General features: G+C 42.0%; 1 protein-coding gene across 1 annotated transcript in view; it reads right to left on the reverse strand.

Annotated features, from left to right (window-relative positions):
* ankrd44 (ankyrin repeat domain 44) overlaps positions 1-19,397 on the reverse strand; it is a 30,879-nt gene extending 11,482 nt beyond the window's left edge. The window contains exons 1-11 of the mRNA XM_085374826.1: positions 18,891-19,397; positions 11,023-11,106; positions 9,773-9,851; positions 9,292-9,362; positions 6,168-6,368; positions 5,589-5,676; positions 5,238-5,380; positions 4,300-4,512; positions 3,269-3,347; positions 3,063-3,177; positions 2,888-2,970 (exon numbers count right to left, since the gene is read on the reverse strand). Coding sequence (XP_085230952.1) covers positions 2,888-2,970; positions 3,063-3,177; positions 3,269-3,347; positions 4,300-4,512; positions 5,238-5,380; positions 5,589-5,676; positions 6,168-6,368; positions 9,292-9,362; positions 9,773-9,851; positions 11,023-11,106; positions 18,891-18,917 — 1,183 coding nt within the window. The 5' untranslated portion in view covers positions 18,918-19,397. The remainder of the gene's footprint in view (positions 1-2,887; positions 2,971-3,062; positions 3,178-3,268; positions 3,348-4,299; positions 4,513-5,237; positions 5,381-5,588; positions 5,677-6,167; positions 6,369-9,291; positions 9,363-9,772; positions 9,852-11,022; positions 11,107-18,890) is intronic.
* Between the last annotated feature and the right edge of the window lie 5,075 nt (positions 19,398-24,472).

Here is a 24,472-nt window from a genome sequence, read left to right on the forward strand (position 1 = left end):
CAATTGCATAGCTGACAGGAAATCACTCTTGAGATCCACGGTATGAAGGATTTTGAAATCCAAGATTTAGCTGTGGGTGCAGCAAACACAGCATTCCTGACCAAACCCAGTACTGCAGCTGCACAACACACAAACACATGTAAATGACTTCTTTGTTGTTCGCTGCAGCAGCTCAGCAGAGCCATGTGAGGAGCCCAGTTTCATCCACACACAAGCGCTGGCGCCTTGTTAAATCATCAAGTTAACTGGAAGCACGAAGAAGTCGGGTCTTTTCTCAACTTTTGTTTAATGCAAAGTTTCTTCGTCTGTTTTCAGAAATAAAAGTTTAGCAGATGATATGAGAAGAAAATTATTTTACAGCACAACCAGCAGATTACTCTGATTGTTCATCTATAGACATATAGATATAAAGCAACACGGAAACTTTCTGATGTAAACAAGATAACTGCTGATAGAGGAGAATTCACAGGGATGCACTGTGTCCGGAGGGGAAATGAGTAATGAGACTGAGGCCTTGTCTTTTCAGGAGCATTGTGACCTGAATTTGGCTGGAGCTGAACGTGCCTGTGCAGAACAACAGCTGGACTCAACGCTCACTGAAGTTACACTCCAAGATGAAATTAAGACAACAGAAGTCCTCAGTCAGCACACTGAGGGCAACGTGCACATACGTAGAAATGCTGACTCGGCGTTCTTGGAACAACAAACAATAGCAAATAATTTCACTTTTTTAGACAAAAGCACATAAAACACTGTTTGTGTTTGATTGACTCAAAATGCTGTTAATGAAAATAGCATCCGTTCATGCATTTTTCATCAGCTGTTGCTAGCTAGTTATTATTTTTTTTCAGAAACAACCAGTTCACCCTCCTCTGCTCTGTAGGCGCTTGTTGAGCAGCTACACTCTGTGCTCGTGAACTCGACTTCCTGTTCTCTGTGGACACGCTGTGATGTAGCTGACGAGTACATATAAAGAATGCTTCCTGTGACACCAGGAAAAAAAGGACCATGTAGTGCAGGCTAAAGACCAACCAATGTATCAGCTGATGTTATCTATACCATCCTTCCAGACCATCTCCGAGGCAAGCTTTCCCAGATGAATGTGCCTGATCCCATCTGCCGGTGGATCACTGACTTCCTGACGGACAGGAAGCAGCATGTGAGGCTGGGGAAGAATGTCTCGGACTCCCGGACCATCAGCACCGGCTCCCCTCAGGGCTGTGTTCTTTCTCCTCTGCTCTTCTCCCTGTACACCAACTGCTGCACCTCCACCCACCAGTCTGTCAAGCTAATCAAGTTCGCAGATGACACTACCGTCATTGGGCTCATCTCTGACGGGGATGAGTCTGCCTACAGGAGGGAGGTTGAACGTCTGGTGTCCTGGTGCAGCCACAACAACCTGGTGCTGAATGCCCAGAAGACAGTGGAGATTATTGTGGACTTCAGGAAGCACACAGCCCCACTCCCCCCCATCATCCTGACTGACACCCCCATCACCTCTGTGGACTCATTCCGCTTCCTGGGTACCACCATCACCCAGGACCTGAAGTGGGAGCCCACCATCACCTCCGTCATCAAGAAAGCCCAGCAGAGGATGTACTTCCTGAGGCAGCTGAAGAAATTCAACCTGCCAACACGGACGATGATGCAATTCTACACTGCAATCATCGAGTCCATCCTCACCTCCTCCATCACCGTGTGGTACGCTGGAGCCACTATCAGGGACAAACAGAGACTGCAGCGTGTTGTGCGCTCTGCTGAGAAGGTGATTGGCTGCAGACTCCCATCTCTGCAGGACCTGTACACCTCCAGGACACTGCGGCGTGCAGCCCGGATCTCAGCTGACCCTTCTCACCCTGGACACAGTCTGTTTGACCTGCTCCCCTCAGGCAGGAGGCTCCGGTCCATTCGCACCAGAACCTCTCGCCACAAGAACAGTTTCTTCCCCTCTGCTGTTGGACACATGAACAATAACCACATGACTGTCCCCGCCACTAACACATGACCCTACGCTGTGTCACTGCATCATTTCATGTCTGGCACTGATCACCACCTGCACTCATGTATATATCTTTCTACGTAGCACTCTTAATTCTTATTCTCATGTATATATCTCATGTATATCTCATGCACATATCTTTCTTTCTACATAGCACTTTAATTCTATTGTTTGCACTGAAGCACCGCAGCAAATTCCTAATGTTGTAAACCTCAACATCTGGCAATAAACCCATTCTGATTCTGATTCTGATTCTGATTCTGATGCCAGTCTATCAATGTCTGCATTTATTTTTTTTTAATAAATAAGAGATGGGAGAAACCTTCTTCAGGGAACTTATGAGTGTTGAAGTTGGATAGTTTGTCCACCAGAGGATGTGCCACATGTTGCCCACACCTGTTTGAAGTCCCACAAACACAACAGCCAGCTGATCGTATCAGGTCAGGCAGACAAATATTAGAGAGATCTTTTTATGTTTTGTACGTCTCAATAAGACGGGAAACATCATAGGACAATATATCTGAATTTTGAATTTTAAATCAGCTGATTTTGTTACTAATGTTAGAAAATACTGGCAATCACCAAGGTCACCACTCAGGTATCAATTTCAGAATACTAGCTGACTTCCTTCTTGTGTTATTGCATTCAGAAAATGTTCAGAAAACATGACCTCTGACATTGAGGTCAAACTCGTCCGAGATTATTATTAGACACACTTATGGTATCAATTTGAGCTTCTACATTGCCTCATTCTCAACTTTTCGCATTTACAAACATTTACTCTATTTCAAGCTTTGACTAACTTTGAAACTGTAGCACCACAGGGCAGAAAATAAGGCAAAGCTAAGTTTAACTAAATCCATCATGCACCATTTCCCAGTTAGCTACCTGACGACAGCAGCTTCCGGCAGCAGTCAGAGTGCGCATTCAAGGCAGCCAGGTGAAGAGGAAACATCCCGTGGACTCCTCGCCTTTGGAGAAAGACATGGGTATCTCTTTATCTGCATAACACGTCATTGTAACCAATAAAATTCTCAACAAGTCAACAAATAAACAAACAAACCTGGTGCAGTCGGCTCCGCTGGTGATAAGCGTGTTGATGAGGAGCTCGTGGCCATAGCGAGCAGCAATGTGAAGGGGAGTGTTGCCATCCTTGTCCACACTGTCGATCTCTCCGCCTGAAACAAAACGCGAAAAAAATAATGACCCAGTGGAGTTAAGGCAGCTTTAAGACACCGCGAGACAAACACAAGCATAAAGAAGTCTCACCGTTCTGGATGAGGGTCTGGGAGCGAGTGAACCGTCCGTGAACCGCAGTCATGTGGAGAGGACTCTTTCCATCCCGACTCTAACGTGGACAGAGAAGAAAAAAAGCTTTCGAATGAAACACGGACTTCAGACTTCAGTGTTTTTAATGAGCACCCTTAGCAGAAGAACACCCCCAAAGCGTAATGTTGCCACTTCTGTGCTCGACTCTGGGGACGGTGTTCTTTGGGTCACATTCAGTATTTTCTAGAATATTTTTACATTTCGTAATCCTCTCATTCAACATTCTAGAATCCTGGTAATATTTATCATTTAACATTCTGCAACTTCCCTGTTGCCTTTGGTGGACAAATTATGCAACATCAGCACTCATAAGATAACTGAAGGGTATTTCTCCTGTCTCTGCTTTACTTTGCAAAATTTCATTAATCAGCAAATAGCCACAGTTCATTTATTTAAACACTTTAAAATCATTTTCAAGAAAGCCCAAAATATTGACTAAAAAAGTTTTTAGCTTTAGCATTTAGCATGTTGTACCAACTAGCATGTCCACAGCATGTCTTTATCCTGTCTTCCTGCTCTCACCCCAACCGGTTGCAGCAGATGGCCCCGCCCCTCCCTGAGCCTGGTTCTGCCGGAGGTTTCTTCCTGTTAAAAGGGAGTTTTTCCTTCCCACTTTCGCCAAAGTGCTTGCTCACAGGGGGTCATATGATTGTTGGGTTTTTCTCTGTACGTATTATTGTAGGGTCTACCTTACAATATAAAGCGCCTTGAGGCGACTGTCGCTGTGATTTGGCGCTGTATAGATAAAATGAAATTGAACTGAGCTGAACTACTCGAACTGTCGACACAGACACTTCAGGTTCAATTGCAGCAGCACTCGTTTACCACAGAATACTAAAACACCTCTTAATGTGTCTAAACTTAAGTCTGTATTTTTTTGTTCCATAAAAATAAAAATAAACATCACCATTACCCTCGATATACAATAATAGCTGGGCTCCAGTCTTGCCAGTAACTATATTTCTCTGTACCTGTACATTGACTTCGGCCCCATTGTTGACCAGGAACTCCAGGCAGAGCGCTCCGTGTGTGGAGGCAGCAGCAAAGTGCAGCGGGGTGAAGCCTTTGTTGTTGGCCTGGCTGACATTGGCCCCATAATCAATCAGCTCACTGACAACAGCGTCCTGACCATTGAAACAGGCCACGTGGAGAGGCGTGTTTCCAAATGCATTGGGCTCATCTATCTGTGGTCAGAGAAAACAGAAACATATAAAGACTAGGTAAACTCTTTCAAGGTGCAAAGGGAAAACGGCACAATCAGCTCAACGTGACTAGTACTTGTCAAATCAGTTATAACTCCATTAAAAAGCAATAAAGCTAGTAAAAATATTTAGGGCATATTTGGGTTAGATAATAGTTTATGTTTAGATAAAAGTAATAGACTGTATGCTTATGCTATATGCTAGCTAAAAGAAGTGAACGAAATGGTTCACTTACTGAGGTCAGCAGCATATTTCTGAGGTATATAAGAATGAGCTGGCTCTAACTTGTGAACGATGCAATGAATGCTGGTCATGTTAGGATTGGTCTGTTCACTCAAGAAGGGACTGTCTGTCTATCTCTGTAGGGCATTCTGAAGTAAACAAGCAGGCGTATGAGTGACACGCAGAAGGAATGTTTTGAGGATTTCTTTTTAGATTCAAGGAAAATCTGACTCTATGTATCCTTTTTTTCCCTCTTTTATTTAGTTAGTGGTAGTTTTCACATTGAAACAGCAGAGGTACAGTGATGGCATTTTGAAAAGCTGGAGTGGGATCTAACTACTCTCCACAACATCCTCTCTACTGTGAGGGATCACTCGAAGCACTCGGAGTGAAAGTAAACTTCTGAATGTATTTTTGTTTGCAATGTGGACTGTTTGAAAATTAGGGACAAAAGCGTGTGTTTACGTGGGTGTATGTGTCCTGACCTCAACAGACAGGTTGAGCAGGTGTTTGACGACGGCAATCTGTCCACTGGAGGCTGCCGTGTGAAGCGGAGTGTATCCTCGTTTGTCTTTGCAGCTGATCTCTGCGCCTTTGTTTACCAGCAGGCACACCACATCCAAGTGACCTGAAGGGGGATTATAAGAAACACTGACACTCAGCTGATTGGTCGTCCTTTTCACCGAAGCACTGCTCCGATGAACCGCTGATGTCTTTGTAGACCTTAGAGGTTGTTGTTATGTTTTTGTTGGTAGGTTTTTGTTATGTTTGGACTGGTTTTCCATTTCCTTTATCTCTGTGACATGTGCTTAACAACCTTCACTTCTGTCTCTTACCCATGAAAGCTGCCCAGTGCAGAGCTCGGCCATCCTTTTTATCAAAGGCATTGATGTTGGCTCCTTTAGTGAGGAGAAGGTTTACCATCTAACAAATAAACAGAAAGGACATGAGAAGGAAATATTAGAGGGAGGTGTGCGCAACAGGATGTGTGAGCGGGCGGGTCTTTTTATAACAGCATTGTAAATCCATCTCATCTCTCAGCCCAGTCGCCGCATAAACACACCGGAGGGCCTATCGAGCAGAAATGAAGGCACCGTCCATTCAGCTCCGCTCCACAAATCTGCCGCCTCTCATTGTTAATTTTAGATCTGGCACGCTGGTGAATGATTCTGTCTAAGATGAGGAGTGCTTCAAAATGCACAGCCCACTTAATAATCCCAGTGACACAGCTGCACTCGCCCACCTGTTTCCTTCAACCAAGCTATTCAACCAGAACAGCACAAAGGACGGTTACGTCACAGCCTGTTTATTTGTGAACTGCAGTGTGAAGTGCAACCGAATGCGGCCCCACTCTGCAGCTTACGTGCTGATCATTTACTTCCAGTGCTTAAAAAGACGGCTCCAGGCTGCTTTACCTCAGTGTGGCCGTTGAGGGCAGCGTGGTGGAGAGCAGTGCGTCCACCACGATCTGACACGTTGACGCTGCTCAGCAGTGGGATGATGATCTCAGCGCATCGCAGCGCGTTATTCGCTGCTGCGACATGCAGCGGCGTCTGCCAGTTCTTGTCCCGCGCGTTCACGTCAGCAGAGTGGCGGATCAAGACTCGAACAGCCTCCTGAGGAAGAATTTGGAATTTTGCACATACCTGAATCATGTGACACCTGAATAAATGCAGTCCAAGCCTGCAGATAAACTGATCAGTCAACTGATATCTCAGAACATTATTTAACTAATGAAAGTAATGCCATTAAAACAGGGTAAGCTTCCTCTTTGTAAATCCCCTCCTGACTAACGTACTGAGACAGTTTTTACTTCAGCTCTTTTCTTTAGCTAGCGCTATCTAAGTGGTGCTAATCTTTGAAATGGGAGGAATTTTTTTAAAGTGGCTTTGAAACAAATAAATAAAGAGTTTTCTTGTAATGATGTGAGTTTATAGGTTTTTTAACGGAAGACACTCCCACTGAGATGTCACATGAAGCTCCGCATAGGCATCAATGATTTTACAATTAGCCTTAATGTTCTAATTAATATTAAAATTATCAGATATTATTTATTCTAATCTTTTTAGTATATTCACCTCATTTAGGGATTTCCTCATACTTCATGCTGTTGTTCCTATAACAGTATTTATTCTCAGTAATCAGCACATCAGTGAGAACACAGTTAAACCTGTAACACGTCCTAGGACTGTTTAACATTAACTGAGCAACATATTTTCTGTATATACAGCTGTGCAAAAGTCTTGAACCACAACTTATTTCCTTATATTTTGCTTTCAGGGAACCAGACTTGGACTACTTAATCGAATTAGAAGAAAGTACATGATAAATGGACCGATTCTTACATAGCGCTTTTCTACTCTACTGGTCTGCAGTACGGGGGCCCCACAGGGAACTGTGCTGGCACCGTTCCTCTTCACCCTCTACACTGCAGACTTCTCCATCAACTCCCCACGCTGCCACCTACAGAAGTTCTCTGATGACTCTGCCATAGTCGGCCTCATCACAGGTGAGGACGACTCAGAGTACAGACAGTGGACTGTGGACTTTGTGGACTGGTGTCAGCAGAACCACCTGCTGATCAACGCTGGGAAAACCAAGGAGTTGGTGGTGGACTACCGGAGACGCAGACCCACCACACTGACACCGGTGAACATCCAGGGAGTGGACATTGAGATAGTGGACTCTTATAGGTACCTGGGTGTTCACCTGAATAATAAACTGGACTGGAGCCACAACACTGATGCTCTTTACAGGAAGGGTCAGAGCAGACGCTACCTGCTGAGGCGGCTGAGGTCATTTGGAGTCCAGGGAGCGCTTTTAAAGACCTTCTATGACTCTGTGGTGGCATCTGTCATTTTTTTACAGTGTGGTATGTTGGAGCAGCAGTTTATCGGCAGCTGAGAGGAAGAGGTTGGATAAACTCATTAGGAAGGTCAGCTCTGTTCTGGGATGCACCTGGATCCAGTGCAGGTGGTGGGAGACAGAAGGACTCTGGCCAAAATAACATCTCTGATGGACAGAGTCTCCCACCCCATGCATGTTGCTGAACTGCAGAGCTCCTTCAGTGACAGACTGCTGCATCCTCGATGCATGAAGGAGCGTTTCCGCAGGTCCTCCCTCCCTGCAGCTGTCAGACTGTACAATCAGAACTGCTCCCAACAAACAGATGTTTACATCTGCGCTGTAACTGCAATAATTTAATCAACCAATTCGCACTACAACCTGCTTTGCCTCTTATCTGTAGTTATTTTTATTTCACTTAATAATAGTACAGTACTCTGTTTATAGTAACCATTATCCTTAATCTAAATATGTAAGAAAAATTGTGTATGTTTCTGTTCTGTGTCCTGTGTACTGTTTGTTTGTATATGTGTCTTTCTGGCTGCTGTTACAGCCAAATTTCCCCTTGTGGAACAATTAAAGGATTATTCTATTCTACTCTGAGTACTCAAAGCACTTTACACAACTTGTACATTCACTTGAGTACTTTTGGTGTCGAACTCCTCGAGGGCCGGCGTCCTGTAACTTTTCCATGTGTCCCTGCTGCAACACAGCTAAATAATATTAGTTGGTCATTAGAAAGACTGTATAGAACTGGACTGCAGGTGGCAATTCAGCCATTTGATTCATGTCACAGCAGCTCCTGAGTGAATGAATAAGGTGCAATAAAAGTACTTTTAGAAATACATTTTTTCTTTAAAACTTGCACTTTTATTTAAATATACTTGAGTAGGGTTAGGTGTCAGGTGTGTTGCAGCAGGGACACATGGAAACACTTCAGGATACCGGCCCTCGTCATTGTCATTCCTGTGCTTACTATCTAACATTCATATGCATTCATACTCCGATGGATGCATCGGCGTTAGCATCTTGCTCAGGGATATTTGGCATGCAGACTGGAGCAGACTGAGATCGAACCCCTGACCTGCTCTACCACCTGAGCTACAGCCAACCCCAGAAGCTTGCCAAAGAGAGCTCAGGCTATGTTGGTGAATTAGGATGTTCATTCCAGACATTGACTTTCAGCCTTGTAAGAACTGTACAAACTCTGCTTTATCCTTACAAACTATATTTCCCTGGTTGTTTGGTCATGTTTCAACTTCCCATTTCCCTGGCAAAGAAATGAGGGGTGGATCAAGACTTCTGAACAGTTGGAATATCTTGCACTTAAATGTAAAGACAGTGATCAGAATTTGAAAATAAAGTTAATCTGTCACATAAATACATACAGTCTAATAAGCAAGAGCTTGCTAAAACTCTAACCACTCTTAACGTGTACATATAAACCCATGATACTTGGTATCTATAAATGGGCACACAGCCAGTGGATCCTTCAGCTAGTCCTGCTATGATGAATTACCAGTATGGATACTGGGAGTTATGCAGCCAATGAACTGCTGTAACCCAGATTCCTTAAGATGGAGAACAGCGTGAGTTCTGGTTGAGACCTGAAAAGAAAAGTCATCTGTCTGCTTTCATGTAAAACACACCGAGGTTCCCTGACTGCACTGCCTGTGTGTGTGTGTGTGTTTTCACCTCACTCCGAGATGCAACAGCGCGATGGAGAGGGGTCAGCCACATGTTATCTTTGGCGTTGACACGTGCCCCTGCAGAGCAGAAACACAGCATGGCAAACACGGAAAAGATGTAACTTCACGTTTACAAAGCACTCTGGAAATTTCCTCACAGCTCCAGGAAACACCAGCCTTCCACTTCCATCAACTAACATGAGCCTTAGATGCATCCATACGGTGATTACTTTCACCAGAAAATGATGAAGCATATTGAGGGCGACAGTCAGGACGCTAGTGGCCGGGCTACGTAAAGTTTTAGCCAATTTAATATTATCAAAACAATGTAGGGGTTTGTTTGTGTGTTTGTTTTTAAATTGGACACGAGCTAACTGTATTTTATCTGGGATGCTTTAAATGTCATAAAGCTCCACATCTACATTCATTCAATAAAAAACAACAACAAAAACAGCTGAAATCTGCAAGAAAGACGTGGCGTGTTTTACCCGAGAGGATGAGGAGTTCGGTGATCTCGCCATCGCCCAGGAAGGCTGCTGCATGCAGCGGAGTGCGCTTCTCTGCATCCTGATGGAGGAACAGTGGTGTGTTATGAGACAAGTGACCCTCCCACATATGAGCACATGTCACACAGTTACAGTCCTAATTGTCTTCTGGCAATTTTCCCTCTGTGATGGTTTCTGTTATCTGCTTGTATGACTTTGCGGCTGTTTGGTCGAGTCTCTGTGGTTGTTGTCGTGGGGGGGGTTGCCCCTTTGTGGTCGTTTCTGTGTCTCTGTGTGGCAGTTATATGTGTCTTTATGTTTCTTTGGGGGTGTTTTTTGTCTATGTGTGGCTCTTTTGTACATGCTTGCAGTTGTTCTGCATTTTTCTCGAAGGCAAAGCCAGTCTGCACAGCAACATTTAGAGCGCTCTGTGGAGTTTTCCTGTAAACACAAAAGCCTCGGTTTACATTTACCAAACATACAGCGTACCATCAACAGATGGATCTGATAACGAAATCTATAAGTATTTAAATCCAGTGCTATTTCCATTCATGCAGCTGGTATGAGGTCACAGATGAGTAGAGGATCAGTGACCTCGTGCTCAGAGCGTCTCATTGAATAAATGCCCATCACACTGGCTGAGTGGGCTGACATAAGCAGAGAGGACAGCCCCGACATGTGTTGTGTATTTATACCCATATGAGCAGATGTGTAAATAAACACTCACCCTGAACTCTGATTTTACTGATTCTTAACTCGGAGCCCTAATTCCCTCATTCTAAAACAGGAAGTGGGGGTTGGAACGAAGAAAAAGGTGGTTGCCACCGAGTCCAGTTTTATTTCCCTAAAAGCTGACTTTGGGCAAAGGAAACTTTTTCTGCACTAAAACATGCACGCTTACAGACGATGGCGAGAACACAAGTGCTTTGTGTGAATATTTGTGTCCTGGATGAACAGAGTTATGGTGAAACCACTTAAATTAGATTGATATTCTTTATAAATTCAGCACATGCAGGGTGAACTTCTTATCATGTGTCACTTATACACATCTGTCATGTTTATAAATGTAGAAACCAAGAGCTAAAAAAAAAAGAGCTCACTCTTCCTCCACTTCACAGCAGCAGCCAGTGAGGTAAATACCTGCATACAGTTTATTTGTGAATACAAACCATCTGCTCTGTGGAAAATATGAATAGGTGAGTGTTTCACATGCACAGAGACAGAATGCCTGTTTGGTGTACATGTGACCATACCAGAGCGTTGATGTCTTCAGACTTGTATATGAGCATACGGATCTCTTCAGAATCTCCACTGAAGATTGCCTGGATGAGAGGAGGCTGTGGGGACGAGAAAGAACAGTCACGTGACCACTACGGCCGTTACAAAAGGCTATGATCCTTCCCACGGTATGAAGTGCTGCCTATGTGTGCAGTACTTAAAGCTGCAGCGTGTACAAAAACTGCAGACTGTACACAAAAGAAATGCAAGCCTTCCCTTACTTCTTATATCTCCCGTTTCTCTGTGAGACAGAGAAACTACTGTGGAAAAGTTTTGGTAGATACACATCACAAAAATAAAAAAGGGCTCAGTGTCTCCGATGCCCCTATTATTCTTTTCAGGATGAGAGAGGTGAGGTAAATACAGGCCCAAACAGCAGATATCAGAGGCTTTTGAGGAATGCAAAAACACAGAAAACTGGGACAACATGTGGCGGACTTAAAGGCCAGTTTTTAGGTTCAGGTTCATGCAGGTTTTGCTAAACAGTATTAAAGCCAAATATGTTCTTTAAATGTTTGTATTAAATAAATAAATAAATTTAACAATCAAAATTGTCACGAGTGAAACAGCAGCCAATGTCCAAAGGCAAACCCTGAAAAGGAAGATTCTGACAAATTAGAACAAGTTCTGGTTCTTTGGAAGCAAAGTATGGGAATATCATTTTTCCTGATTACATTTCTGTTAACGATTAACCTGTTTTGAAACAAGCATGGATTAAATTCTGAAACACAATCATGATCTATGCACTGACATTATATAAACTCATGACTTTTTAAAACTGTACCTCTATTTTCTACTTTAGCCTATGAGGATTGCAGGTAATGTACCCAGTTTAGGTTCAGTTTATCTCATTCTGCTTAATCTATTAAATTATCAGCTAGCTTTATTTTGTTTAGGTTATTGTATCTAATGTACAATAACCTAAACAAAATAAAGTCATTATCACTGGTGTTATACTATTTGGGCTAAAATAGCAGGTGATGTTAGCTTGTTCAGGCTAGCAAAGGAGCTAACTATTCTTTTTTTTAGGCTAGTATGTTATGTTGCTATGATATCATTGTCATAGCAACATCAGTAGCAGGTTAATATCATTACAAAAAATTTTAAGCATTAATATCTAAATATGTTTCTTTATTGTTATTTTTATAAATTATTAATATTCTGAAGGCGGCAAATTTGTATTGGAGAACAAGAGTAACAGGATGCTAAGGACTACCAGTTTTTAGAAAATGATTTTTTTAAAGACAACAGCAAATGCTCCCATTTGAAAACGTGAAAAACAAACAGATATAGCTCCTTTACTTAAAAAAATACTAAAAACACAATTACAAATATAGTCAAAATGTCTCAATTTAAAATTTTGCAAAATTGAAACCGAAATGTAGATGATGTGTAGATTGTGCTCATTGTGTTATTTATGAACCAGGCTGAGCAGAGGGAGGCCTCACTTCACTTCCTGTGCGTTTCTGCTACTCCTGCCTCACTTCCTGTTACACAGTCTCTCCTTCTCAGAAACCTGAGAGAGGAACCAACCACAGAGAAGTTTTTCACTTCTGCTTTAAAAAATACAGCACGCCACAACACTTCTTCCTCATCTGACTGTTTCATTCCCCTGAATGTAATTTTGCTGCAGCATCCATCATCTCACTCACTGCTGAGAGTGAAGGCAGACACGTGTGCACAGCATGTCGCAGGACTGTAGCTGTTACTTTTACTTGCAGTACACAGGAGTTGCTTTTCTACCACACTAATGTTTAAAGCTGCTAGTTCAGATCAGATCTAATGTGTAACACTGACAGAGTCACACAATAATGCAAATGAGCTCATCTATGCTCGTTCCCACACTCACAAAGTTGCAGTGATGGAGTCAGGATTATAGGCATATTTAGCTCGATGCTTAGTGGCTGTAACAAAAACACTCAGCTGGCATCTCTCAGGAGTTGGCTGGTACTGCCACAAGAAGGCAACGATTCATAGGATGTGTCAGGGGAATACCTTAGTAGAAAAGCTAGTGTCCTCTGTTGGGAACTCTAGTAAATAAATCCAATAACTCAGAGAAATGCTAAGTGAGAAATGCAGTGAAGCTTGAGGAAGACAGGTTTAGACAGGAAATGACATCAGGACTTGGCTTTCTGCACTAGTCTTCCTGGTATATCATCCCCACAGGCTATTTCAAACACAGGAGCTCATTATTGCAGCTTGCACACATACACGCACGCAAACACAAACACACACACACACACACTTCCCATTAGCCTTAAGGCAGAACCAATGTGACCAACATCCCGTTAGTAACCAATAACAATGAGAAAATGCTCTTCAACGTGCAGTGTCAGCCTGCCGGTAACAGCCAAACATATTTGGCCATAACATATGCCTTTTTGTGTTAAGGATCTAATAATTATATATTTTAAATAAAAAGTCACACTTCTTCTATTCTCAAGTTCAAGTATGTCAACTGTTTAAAAGGCCCAAACTCTATAAATCAGAGAAATCGAACACGTGCTCACACAAGAGCTACTAGAAGAAAATTTTTGCAGTAACTCTGAAAGCTGATGAATATTTTTACTACTTTTTTGGTGGTGACTACAGACCAAAGAAAGTCAGTGACGTTCAGCAGTTTCAAGTGACTACTGGCAAAAAAACAAAACCACTAGTGCCTTGAAATAGGCATGTCCCAATATAAACCTATCTCAACTTTGAGGTGTGCAACCAATGAGACTGCAGAACACATATGACTCTGTAATAAATACTTTAAAGGTTCTCCATTCACTAAAATTAAAAACAAAAGACAATGTTGATCTCTTTAAATGTTACTGTTTTATGACATCTACACCTGGTGTAATCCTCTACAAAGCCTGGATTTAACAACAGGTTATAGGGATGCGGGAGATGTTTTTAACACTAGTTACTAGTCAGGAGCCATTGTTGTTTGTGGAGTAGCAATGCTTCCAAAGGCTAATGTTAGCTTAACATTTATGAAAGCACCTAACCTTATTTTTCTTTGGTCTAAATCAGTAATTAATAGAACCCTGTTTGGGCCACAAACAGCAGAAGACGTGGAAATTCACTGAGCTTTATTTGTTGGTGCAAAAATGAAGCCAAGATGAAAGTTCCTTAAACCTAAATTCCACGTGAAGGCCAAAGACGTGGTTGCAAGACGACTAATGTTGTCCAGTTTAGATTCATCAATCAGCTACCATTAACATGTTTTGGCTTGTGCTATCCTGTTTAAGCTAATGGAGTGCTGCTTCTAAAAGCAAGCTGGGTCATTAGCATTCAGTACATGTGTTTTTTGGGGGAATTTCTGAACACTGATTTTACTAATCGTGAACAAGAACCGAGTGGAACCAGCTATTAGAACCTGAGGTTCTGGGCCGGTGCAGGACAATCCTCTCTCCACCTTATACTGCACAAACATCCTGCATCTGATTACCAATGTTTTCATTCCACTGGCATCCTCCAAACACACTAGCAGGCTAATCTGAAATATATGTGCTCTGCAACAATGCCTTAATTTCCGCTGATGCCTGAGGTAACAGGCCTCATACTGGCTCAGTCTCTTCTCCTCAGGCTCAGTGGCACACTTCAGACTTCCTCAAACAGTGAAAGCGTAACAAGTTTCGTTTTGTCCTTGTAATTACCTGGAAACGTTCCTTGTAATTTCCTGAACACGATCCACTATTCAGCTTTGTAAAGACAATCCTATGGTTTGGGGCTAATTATAAAGAAAGTTGAGAACGTTTTGAAAGTTGAGTTTAACACGAACAATTACGTATTTGAAAAGGACAAAATCGTTCCCATTTACTTCTGTTTGCAGTCATTTTTAAAGAGGTCTCAATGTTTCACCTGCTTCAAATCGTGTGCACATCTACAACAGACACATAACTGTGCTTTGGCACAAAGTCAGAAGTCAACGACTTCCTGTACTTCCTTTGTGTTCTGCGATGAGTTTTTTTTTTACCCCACAGAGTCTTTCATTTCCACGCACGCACAAAAAACGAGAGAGAAAAAAAAAGTTGATGTTTATTCACAAACACATCCGAGGAATTTTAGACATGACGTCAACCTCGGAATCAATTCAGCAGATGACAAGTTAAAAGAGACGTTACAGCAGTGGGATTGTTATGGTACCCGCTGTTGATAAGCCCGGGATGAAAAGAAAAAAGTTTGAGGCATCCAGTTATCAGGCATCATCAGCATGTCTGAAAATAACAGGAAGTGCTACACTTCTAGGTCATACACACAGACACACACACACACACACACACTCTGACAGCAGCCCTTGCTTCCCTCAAGACATATCTCACATGGCCACATGAGAGCTCTGCAGAGAGATGCTGAGTCAGTTAACGTTGAAAAAAAATCTTAATGTGAGATTATGAAGGACCTCTGAGGGTCGTGATTCTCAAAGTCCTGTTTTAATAGGTGGTGTTGCTTTTGAATTTTTATTTACAAAATCACGTACTTTTACACTTCCATGCTCACATCTGCTCAGAGAGGTGTGTATCTGTGCTGCTGCCCACAGAGAGATCTTTGTAGTCACTGTGTATCTCTTCATTTTCTGCCCATATGTAGCTGGTTGTCTATGTGCAGCCATCATTTATCTATTTGTAGCTGTTGTGTGTCTTTGTTATCAACAACTATCTCTTTGTAGCCAGTAAGTGTCTCTTTGTAGCAATATTGTGTCCTGTAGCTGTTACAAGTTTCTTTGTAGCCTTTAAATGTTTCTTTGTCACGTTTGTGATTCTTTTTGTAGCAGTTTGTCTAATTGTACTTTTTAACCAGTGTGTGACTGTAAAGTAACATAACAGTCGCAGACTGTGCCTGAGTTTTAAATGTAAATGTTCAAATTTATATTTCTCTGAACACCTTTAGGGCTGCTTGTTTATGACTTGTTTAAATAAAAATTCTTATTTTTCAACCTCTGCTGAAGAGTACTGTACACATCATGTCAAGTATGTCTCCTTGGGACAATTTAAATTTTTGGAGTTGGAGGTCATTTTGGAGGTCCTTCACAAGGAATCTGAAACATTACAGCACTGCTGACATACAGCCAGTAAGCATTTCTAACATTTTCATTGTGGGGCACAGGTACAGGGACCATACAAATGCACTCTTTGTCAAAATGCAAGCTATTAAATTCCAAGGCTTGGTGCAGCTTAAAACAGTGCAAATAATGTATAAAGTAAGAAATAAATTGCTTCCAAAAGAAATCTGTAAATTGTTCATAGAAAGAGAAAGTGGGTATAACTTAAGAGGGAAATGGAATTTAAAAATACAAAGTGCTAGAACAACTTTAAAAACTACGTCTATCTCAATTGCAGGAGTTAAATTATGGAACAGTCTAACAGAAAAGAAAGTAAAAACATAAACCAGTTTAAATTAAAATATAAAAACCTAATTTTAAATAAGTATAAGAATGAAGAAAACAGGGTTAACCCAGGACGGTAATGTTGCTGGAAATGCTGTTTCAGTTCTTTTTGGGGTTTTTTTTGTTTGTTTGTTTGTTTTTCCATAACTTGTGAATCTGCAAAGTTACACATTCTGTATTTTTCATATGAAAGAAACTATACTGTGGTGGGGTTTGCTTATTTCTTGTTTTTGATTTATGTATGTTTGTTTTGTTTTGCTTTATTTTTGTTTCATATGTTGTTTGTTTAATTTAAGACTAAAAGAATTTGCTCGATTTGTTGATATCTTGAAATTAACAAGAGCCAAACTGATAGCTGTGAATGACTTCAACTAATAATTCAAACCTCAAATTTAGTCTGTGTACTTTAAATTCAAAGAAAAAAGAAAAAAAAAGAAACACTGTGGTTGAAAAATTGAGTTTCAAAAAAATGGACAGGTTAAAATCATTTTAATATTATACTGAATAATTCATCAAGTAAATATTTCAGCCAGAATTCTACATAAAAATTGTCTGATTAAATCGCCTTCAAAGTAAAATATTCTCTAAGCTCCTCTTCGACATGTTCAAGGTGAAACAATCAGTCAATAAACAGAAAAAGAATTTCTTTAAGAAAAATTTTAAAACAATATCCACTGAACGAAGATTTTAGCTTTTTCAAAGACAACTTTAAATTTTGCGGTTTAATTACAGAGCACAATAGCTTCTGATTATCAGCTAGTTCATTAATTCACAGTTTACCACTGAACAGATTAGAAAAGCACTATATAAGAAGAAAAGCAGGATCTATAAGAACAAAGGACATACTTGGCTTTTGTTCATTTTTACCAAGAAGCAAGTTTAATAAGTCAGTTACAGATTAATTACACTATACTGTGTGCACCAAAATGCACATTTTATATGAGTGTTTTTAAAAGATTTTAAATGAAATGATGATAAATCATCTCATGGGCAAAAGATGGCCCAGAAGTAGAAGCAATCCGGTTGTTCAGTCTGATGTCACTAGCCGTGTCTGGGTCTAAACTCCGCTGCAGGTCCATATATCAAACGATCACTATGGCATTACTGAGAGTTGAAAAACTGTCTAAAGTCTTTCATCTTTAATAAAATGATCAGCGTTCTGCTCTACCAGGTGTAAGAATTGAGTTTAACATCCAGGCATCCATGAAAACAGAATTTATGACATTTAACGGAGTTAGAAGTTAGCAGGGAGTTAGCTCGCTAGCTTCTATCTAAATACAATATAGCATGTCCTGACTGCGGGGTTTTGGAAACAAATTAAAACGTACAGCTCTGCTATCACTTCCAGCATAAATGAAGACAGAAAACTAAACAGCAGTGACGTTTGTAGGGTTACTGAAGTTGGGCTAGCTGGTATATAATGATGTGCTAGGTGACCGCTAGCGACACAGCTATGTTAGCATAATATAAACAAGCTAACTTTTTTTCCACTCGATAAAAGTTACCGTGAGTGTTCTCGGTGGTCAGGAACAAATGTAATCGCATGGCAGGATGCTGTAAAAGGACCAAACTTCAGCCAGGAGAACAACTGAGATAATCCATCCACAATACGAGGTTAGTCATTCATATACTGCTGCATAGGCTGGGCTGTAGTTACATCCTAAGGTTTTAAAGACTGAGCTTAAATAAATGATTAGTGGTAATAAAAGCCGAGGGAGGTCAACAGGGATCACTGACTGTTTTAGGAGCTTTTTGAGATCAAATAGAAGAAAATACATAACATTAAACATGTTAACAACACAAAAGCCATATTAAACGCAGACTACTTTAGACCCGGAAGTAGGATTCGTCGCGTCATCACTGAACAACCGGATACAATTTACATGGGCTGAGTGTTACTACTCTGCAGGCTTTCAGAAACTGGCCAATGGGTTTGAAGGCGGACTTTTAGGGAGGGGACCTTAAAGAGGAAGGAGCTGAAGCAGCCTGATTCAGACAGGTTGCACTGAGAGGATGCATAAAGAGTCAGTGATCCACACTTACAACTGTGAACTGTGCGAGTCTATTTTAGCAAAGTCCAAGAATACAAAGCTTGAAAGTATTGTTTTCAAACTTAGGGGCCTTCCCTGGGACATACTCGGGTACTTTGACTTCAACACAGTAGTTACTGAAGACATTAACAGCTTACAGGAGGAAACAGAACAGGAAATGTGAGACAGATGAGCTGTCACCATTTTAACGACATTTACAACAAATAATAAGGCCATTTTCTTTTTTTAGTGTTATGCTAATTTATTGATAGAGTCCTGTGCCCAATCTGTAGGGAAGGAATCTATTTTATTATTTTCTAGGCTGTATAAAACTAAATAGCACAACATGTGCTACTGAAACACTTTCCTACCACACAGGAGGAGAAATACTGTGCTTCTGCAGGTCTGGAAGCTAAGCTAACTGGCTAGCTGGTCCTACCTGGTCGGCCAGTTTGAGAACAGCCATCTCTGGGTCAGCTCTGGCTGCACATCCACTCCCTCCGACACCGCAGCACCATGCACGGTGCGATGCTGAGCCCCGCTCCGCCTCTCCTTTCTCCGCTCTTCCCACGGGACTTGAGGCGACTAGGTGTAGCGGTGTGGCTTTGTAGCTCTCTAGGAGTCTCACGGGCAGACGCTGAGGGTGATGGAGGCCGGGCCGAGCACCAGGGCCATCAGCCCCGTTCCACTGACGCTATCTGCGGCTACGCTGCTGAGCACAGTCGGCCGCTCGGAGTCGCTGGGAGGCGGGGAAGCAGGAACGGCTCGACCGACCGGTGTAAACAATCCACATTTATGGCTGCTGCTGCTGATCTTCTGTTGATGCTTCTGCAAGAATATTCCAAGCGTCTCTGCGAGCTGTACACCGCCCACAGAAGGCTCTCTATCCCCCAGACTGCACAGCCTGTAAGCCTCCCAGAGAGGCAGCCAGGGTGAAGTCAGCTGAACGGAGATCACACAGGAAGTTCGTGCTTGTCTCTTTAGATGCAGAAGTGGAGGAGAAGCTTCCTCAGCATCAACAACAAGCAGAATACCCCTCGCTGCTGCCATCCACTGGATACAGAGAGAGGCCGAAGCGCAGTTACACGATCCAAAAATAAGTAACACAAAGCATGAAAAATGAATGCGTGTAAAGAGAGATGGCTGTGATGACTGCAGTGATGTAGGTTATATAAAGACGTAGTGTAATTTTCATTCCAGATATTTGTTCATGAATTAGTCCCACTTCAAGTGACAAATGTAATTTCTGATAAGATGGGCAGACATCAAGCACCATGTAGACAGAGCAGATTGTTCTTTGTGGACTAAAACCAGTTTAATCCATCCATCCTGCCTGGGAGCTCCATATTCCACATCTGCTATCCATCCTCTGCACATGTTCATACCATCTCAGGCTTGCCTCTAACGCTGTCTCCAAAATGCTCAATCTAAACTGTCCCTCCGATGTACTAATTTCTAATCCTGGTCATACTGAGATGAAAACTTTAACGTCTTCAGCTCTGCCACGTCCAGCTTGACTTCCCATCTTTTTGTTAGTGCTACAGTCTCCAAAACACACTACATGGCAGCAGGTCTCACTACCATCTTGTAAACCTTCCCTTTCACATTCATCTTCACCCACTCCACTTTGTTTGCACTCTCTTCTATACACTTCATTTCACTTTTATTTGTAGAGCACCAAAATCGCAACAGAAGCCACCTCAAAAAGCTGTGGTCTTTAAGGCAAAGACCCTACAATAATACTGAGAAAACCCCAGCAATCAAATTCCTCCTTTGAGAAGCACTTGGCGACAGTGGGAAGGAAAAATTTTTAACAGGAAGAAAGCTCCGGCAGAACCAGGCACAGGGAGCGGCAGCTATCTGCCCTGACCCAGATCTTTGTGCTTTGTGCTTCTGATGGTTGACCCCGGGTATTTAAACTCATTTACCTTCACTCTCTGTAGTCCTTGCATGTTCATCTTTTCACTGGTCTATCTCTCATTCACACATATGTGTTCTGTCTTGCTTTTACTAACTTTCATTCCTTTTCTCTCCAGTGCATACCTCCACCTCTCCATACTCTCCTCCACCTGCTTCCTACTCTGCAAACATCCTGGCTGCCATCATCATCAACCTGTCCATTGCCGCTGTGAACAAGAAGGGGCTCAGAGCCAATCCCTGATGTAATCCCACCCCCACTTTGAACACCTCCGGCACTCCTTCCAGACATCTCACCACTGTCTTGCTGTCCTGACTTCCTCGTGCATTTCTACAGTTCCTCTTTCTCAAGATCCACAAAGAATTGACAGTCACAGTGCAACTCCCGACCTCTACACTTCTCTATTAACACCCTCAAAGCAAACATCACATCTGTAGTGCACTTTCTTAGCACAAAGCCATTCTGCTGCTCACTGTTCATCACCTCTCTTCTGCTCTACAGTTGTGGTGAACATTTTACACACTCCTGGTGTACAGGGACCTTGGTGGTCCGATCCTGGCTGCTCCAGTCTCAAGTCTGCATCCCTAAGTAACTAACTCATCTCACTTCCTGCCTACATTCTCCCCCGACACCACCTTGCAGTCTCATATGTTTTTCGGATTGCACTTTCTGTAGTAGAAGTACTCCACCTGTGTGCACCTTCCTACTTTCTTATAGATCATCCAACTTACTCCAGATTTCCTTTCTTTTCTACCTGAAACCCAACCTTTAGTGCACTGACCCCCACTGCTCCTGGCTTTGCTTCTCTTACACCTGGTCTGTGCAAGTCATATATCTATCTTTCCTTCTTTCCATCGTGTTATCCAGCTCTCTTCCTTTGCCGATCACAGTCCCTACATTTAAAGACCCAACTCTCAACCCCAAACTCCTGCCTTTCCTTCTCTCTCGTCTCTGAAGATGCCTTTCCCCTTTCTTCTTCTTCCATTGTCTGCAACAAACATAGTTTATGAACAGTGAGTACACTGGCTTGTGGCCCAGCCATGGCTGGGTTAGACTAAACTTTAAACCACATCTTTACCCTAAAACATTGTGATTTAACTCATGTAGACTTTTTTTTGTCCCTACAAGGAAGTTTTAGAGGGCAATACTTAACTTATGACTTACATTGTTATCCTGAATATTTCCAAACCTAAACTTAAGGTAAATATTCCCCCTAAAATATAACCATCTACCTTTTGGGGACTGACTTTTTTGTCCCAGTAAGGAAGTTAAGAAGCCACAGTACAAGTACACAGTCTGTGTGGTTTTCATGCATTTCTGTTAGTTGTGCGTTCTAAAGGTTATAACGGAAGGAAACTGAAGGAAGTACGGTGCTGTGCTGTCTCTTGAACTTTTACTCACAGAGAAATGTCTCAATAGACTCTGGATGGTTCTCGTAGGGTAAATAATAACGACACAAGTCTTTTTGTAGTCCAATGAAAAATTTAGCCAAACTGAGACCTTTAATTTATGAACAAATGTGTTAGCAAATCCTGACATTCAGAAGCTGATACAGCAAAATATGTGATCATACCAGTCACTTCCATAACTGTTGCATGAGACAACACAAAAATCAAGCCTATATTATTCTAATTTTAGCCAAATGTAATATTTTTTTAGGTAGAATATAACATGTAAGTTTACATACATGCAGCAATGATTTGCAAATCTCATAAAACCATATTTTTTCACAAAAGAACAGAGAAGATATGTTGGATGTTTAATTGGAGGGGGGGCGGGGGGGGATCACTGTGTAGCAACCCCTCTTTGTTTAACAGCAGTCCGATTCTTGTCTCATATTAGATTGTGGCTGCTCAACAGTCCTGACTCTTCTGCTATAAAGTCATTGGAAAAGCTGAAGTATGCAGTTTAGCATTGTCTTTCTGAAATATGTGAGGCCTTCAATGAAAAGTATGTGATATGGATGGGATTATATCTTTCTCTAAAACCAGTATATACCTTTTAGCATTACAGACATCCCCTAAGTTTCCAGATGGAACTGAGCAATGATAACAAGCCAGGTGGTCAGTCTATTCTTTAGTCTGGAGGATGCCCGGTTCATGATTTCCAGAAACGAATTTCAAAGTTCAGTTTATCGTGGGGCGATCGTGGCTCGAGTTGGCAGTTCGTCTTGTAATTGTAAAGTTGCCGGTTCGAGCCCCGGCTCCGACAGTCTCGGTCGTTGTGTCCTTGGGCAAGACACTTCACCCGTTGCCTACTGATGGTGGTCAGAGGGCCCGGTGGCGCCAGTGTCCGGCAGCCTCGCCTCTGTCAGTGCGCCCCAGGGTGGCTGTGGCTACAATGTAGCTTGCCATCACCAGTGTGTGAATGGGTGGATGACTGAATGTAGTGTAAAGTGCTTTGGGATCCTTAGGGACTAAGTAAAGTGCTATACAAATACAGGCCATTTACCATTTTTTACCATTTATCTGAACACAGAAGAGTGTTCTGCTTTACCTTAGTGGATTTTCAATAAGCTTTCACCCAGGTGTTTCGGGATTCCTGATTCCTGAGTCCATGCAGTGATTACCTTAACATAATCATGCCGTCTGAGTGCTTGGAGGTCATGGGCATCCAATATTGATTTTATGGCTTGACCGTTGTGAGATTTCTCCAGATTCTCTGACTCTTTTGTACTGTACATGAGGAGGAGGAGCATCACTGTGAAACTGTTCCATAATTAATAGGCAGTGTTTTGCAGATTGGGGAAGATCTGTCCACTGTTACTTCTGAGAAACGATGCCTCTCTAAGATGCTCCTTTTCACTCAAGCAATGCTACCAGCATGTTGGCACTTACTATACCTCGTCAATGTTTTCCTTAAAAACAAACAGAAGTTTTGCTTGATTTACTCTGCTCTGCAGTAGCGTTGCTTTTCATCCACAGATAAAAATAATTTTTATCTTACCCTTGGTCTTGACACAGCTGTTCCGATTGGGTGCTGTAGCCCCTGGTTTTGATGACATGTGGGATGGTGTGTGGCTATTTACCACAAGAGGGACATCCACACTTAGTGGCATCATCTAGAGCAGGGTTAGGGAACTCCAGGCCTCAAGTGCCGGTGTCCTGCAGGTTTTAGATATCACCCTGTGTCAACACATCTGAATCAAATCATTAGTTCATTCCCAGACCTCTGGAGAACTTCAAGACATGTTGAGGAGGTAATTTAGCCATTTGAATCGGCTGTGTTGGATCAAGGACACATCTAAAACCTGCAGGACACCAGCAATCGAGGCCTGGAGTTACCTACCCCTGATCTAGAGGCAAGAGCAGAAAACCACTGGCTGAAACAGTGTTTAAAGCAGTCTGAAGCCTTTAATTTGTCTCACAAGGATTACTTGTATTTACACTGGCCTCATTATTTCAAACACCTTTAATGTGAGCATTGCATGTTTTTTTGTTTTTATATATATACACACACCAGTACATTTCCTCAAGTACTCGACTTTTAAAGCACCACATTTATGATACGGGAGCAGATGTCTTATACGATGCTGCTTATAAAAAATATGTTTTGCTTTTGATACATTATAAAATTCAAACTAAAGCAGAATAGATGAATTCCAGTGAACAGATAAGAACTCAGTACATCCTCCTCAGCTCAGCAGAGCTTCACTCTTTGTGGAGGAATCTGGGTCAAACAGTCTGGATGAGTAGCAGCAGTGAGTGAATAGAGTACCTACAAGGAGGGGGAGGTGTTTTAAATTGAGAGGCTGAGTGTTCATGCATGTGTGCAGGGAGGTTACGTTTTCAACTCTTTTATTTTTAATGGATTTTATTAATGATATATAATAGAGAGGCAAGGAAGATGGGACAGGTCGTCAGGTGCTGGGAGACTTCTAATTGATATGGAGAGCCGATGAGCTGGAGACTCATGCTGCAGTACTGCTTACAGGTCAGGACCCGGAAACCTCAGTTATGCTGTCAAACATGGTCAGACTACCACCGCTGCTTATCGCTGACCATGTCTGTATTAATCTCCATATTCTGCATTTAAATTATATAAATGAAAAAAATCTCACTGAAAGGCAGAAACTGATTTTTATACACAAACATTTTATTCAG

Source organism: Diplotaxodon limnothrissa, linkage group LG16 (genome assembly GCF_057381915.1).
Source record: "Diplotaxodon limnothrissa isolate DT_005_m linkage group LG16, D_limnothrissa_male_GT1.1, whole genome shotgun sequence".
NCBI classification, from domain to species: Eukaryota; Metazoa; Chordata; class Actinopteri; order Cichliformes; family Cichlidae; genus Diplotaxodon; species Diplotaxodon limnothrissa.